At 40.5% G+C, this 2,500-nt stretch overlaps 1 protein-coding gene across 6 annotated transcripts in view; it reads left to right on the top strand.

Moving 5' to 3' along the window:
- Positions 1 to 2,500, top strand: part of LOC138042467 (uncharacterized) — a 244,564-nt gene that overhangs the window by 12,462 nt on the left and 229,602 nt on the right. For 4 of the 6 annotated variants that reach the window (XM_068888366.1, XM_068888367.1, XM_068888368.1 and 1 more), the window contains one exon: positions 1,763 to 2,054. The exons of the other annotated variants lie outside the window; for them this stretch is intronic. In XM_068888366.1, the coding sequence (XP_068744467.1) occupies positions 1,763 to 2,054 (292 nt within the window). The remainder of the gene's footprint in view (positions 1 to 1,762; positions 2,055 to 2,500) is intronic. 6 annotated transcript variants of the gene reach the window in all.

The following is a 2,500-nucleotide window of genomic DNA, read 5'->3' on the forward strand; positions in this document are numbered from 1 at the left end:
AAAAACGTCGGCCTCCAAACATTACGCGCGTGCTCAGTACGAAAAACTAGTAATCGCAGTCGTCCTTGTCCTTCGATCTAAAGGTCCCTAAAGACCTGAGCAGAGCTCACGGAGCACTAAAATCAAAGGAACCCATGAATTGCTTTTCTCATAGTAATCATGGCTAACGGTATTTCTCGTGGGCGCGTACGCACGAAGAAGTTGCCCAATAATTTAATAATATCCTAATAATACTACTAATAATATTATTATTATTAATAATAATTATCAATACGCACAACATGGCGGCCGTTTACAGCGTACATCTTTGTTATTGGATATCCATGTTTTGGTCAATTGACACCTGTCAAAACAAGGTATTCGCTGACCAGTATCACGTGGTCATATTGCGGGCTTAAGTTTAGAGCTCACCGAAGGCAGCTGTTTTTTTGAAGTTGACCGCTGACCAGGTACTGGTTTTAGATTGGGTCGCAAGCTCAAGGCAGGTTTACTTCTTGTATTAGGACACCTAAACACAAAAGTGGTCTAAGTTTTCGCGCCTTTCTGTGGCTCAAAATGGCTGCACGGCCATACTACGTCAAGTAAAGCTCTTAATAGTCGACGCTTTCCGTGTTCAGGTGGAAAACGGTTTGGAAAGTTTTTCCTTTCTGCATTTTTCGCCGGTTTCAATCCAAAAAAGATGATTCCGAATATTCGATTTCCGGTCGGATGTTTATTTGGCACTCTCGTTTTTAAAGGAATATGCACGACTCTTATGGTATTTGGTAACCGCTCACTCCACCCCTAACGTAAAAAACGGTAGAAGCCATCGAAAAAGGAACCTTCGGGTTGCCTTCGAGTGTGTTCTGGCCCTGCCTTGCCTTATACACCTGTTGGTTGTGCTTATGTTTCCATCGTACGAGTAAATCAGTTTTACAACATCTTTGCCGTTTTTCACAATCTTTGCTGCTCTGACAGTTTCCTAAGTTATGGCTGGCTTCGGGATTAGTTGGCATTGAGGCTGACCACAACAGCATTTACCCTTTAGTCACTTTAAGACTCCGAGTAACTGTTCCGGCCGCGGAATCGAACTCAGGAAGAGTTCGCGCCACACTGCCGCTACCATTGCGGCGTCTTTTTTGTTAATTTCAATAAAAAGGAAGTTAAGAAACGATCGTGGCTACGGCAGCGACAAGAACAAAAACAATAATTTTATTGCTTTAGAGAGGAAAACTGAATGGTCGAGATGAACGAGCGGCACACATACGTTTCTCGCCGTGCCCTGCAAAACAACAGTTTAAAAAAACCAATTTTAAGGTTTTGACGACAACGTCCTGTCCTGATACTTCGCCCGTACTGTACAATGTGAATAAATAAGACAGAATAATTACGAAATAGTAGTACTTGAAATAAGGAAGCTCAAAGTTATACTTTGAAGTGACGACAACGCCACAAAACAAGAGTATCATTAGTTAAAAGAGGAAAAATAATTGTGAGCGTGCAAATGCAAACCCTTATTTTCCATTTGTACCCTGAAACCATTCGTAGCCAATTTGTTTGTAGAATAGTTCAGGCACATTATACAACGAGAACGAGATGAAAGAATCGCGAAAGACTTACGATAGAGCAAAGTTAAATTTTGAGGTGACGTTTCCGTCGACGTCGCAGTCGAAGATCCCTGGATTAAGTATTTTCGTTACGGTAGGCTTCGTTGTTTTTTAAGCTCCCCAATAAGCAGTTTAAATGATGATGTTATTGACATTTCATCTCTTTCTGCTTTCAGGTGGAAATAAAAGCAGGATTGGAAGTGCCATCAGAGCTTGCTAAGTTTTTTAAGTCTAAACTTCAGTGTGTATACAAGGGAAGAATCATCCCTCCAGGTGTGGCAATTAGGAAGGAATGGGGGCCAATTCTCTTCAAGTACTGTCGCGTTCAGTACAAGGAAACAAGCAAAGAGCTGGAGATGGTGGAAGGGGAGTTTGCTGGAAAGTCCACAAAATTAAGAGCAAATAAGGAAGATGATGTTGATGCCGGGATTCCAATTGACCTGGATGCAGATGACAACTATTTACCAAGTACGTCAGTGCTTTAGGTTATGAAGAAACAAAACAAATAAGGCAGGATATCCAGGGCATTGCCTAGTGCTTTTCAAAAACATGGATCTCTTCTAAATTTCTGGATTTGAATCAAAATTTACACTTGCAAACATTCCTTTCGCATTAATAATGATACTGAATGTAACGCCGACTATCATAAACAATGTTCAGCTGTGCTGTTAAAAACTCTTTAAGTGCTCATCACCTCAACAAACGTAATACAACAAATATAATGTGTTGTTTTTAAGAATCTTTTTTATTGAAAATTCACTTTTTTATTCACTTTGAAAGACTAGTTTGATGCACGACCGTGCAATTTTAATTTTAGGAAGTTAAAGATTCCCCCGTCCAGATAACGTCAGATCACAACACCGGGAACTAAGTCTCCTACTCTTATCGAATAGTGAGTGGGTTCTTTAACGTCC

The sequence above is a fragment of the Montipora capricornis genome, chromosome 3 (genome assembly GCF_036669925.1).
Source record: "Montipora capricornis isolate CH-2021 chromosome 3, ASM3666992v2, whole genome shotgun sequence".
NCBI lineage: Eukaryota > Metazoa > Cnidaria > Anthozoa > Scleractinia > Acroporidae > Montipora > Montipora capricornis.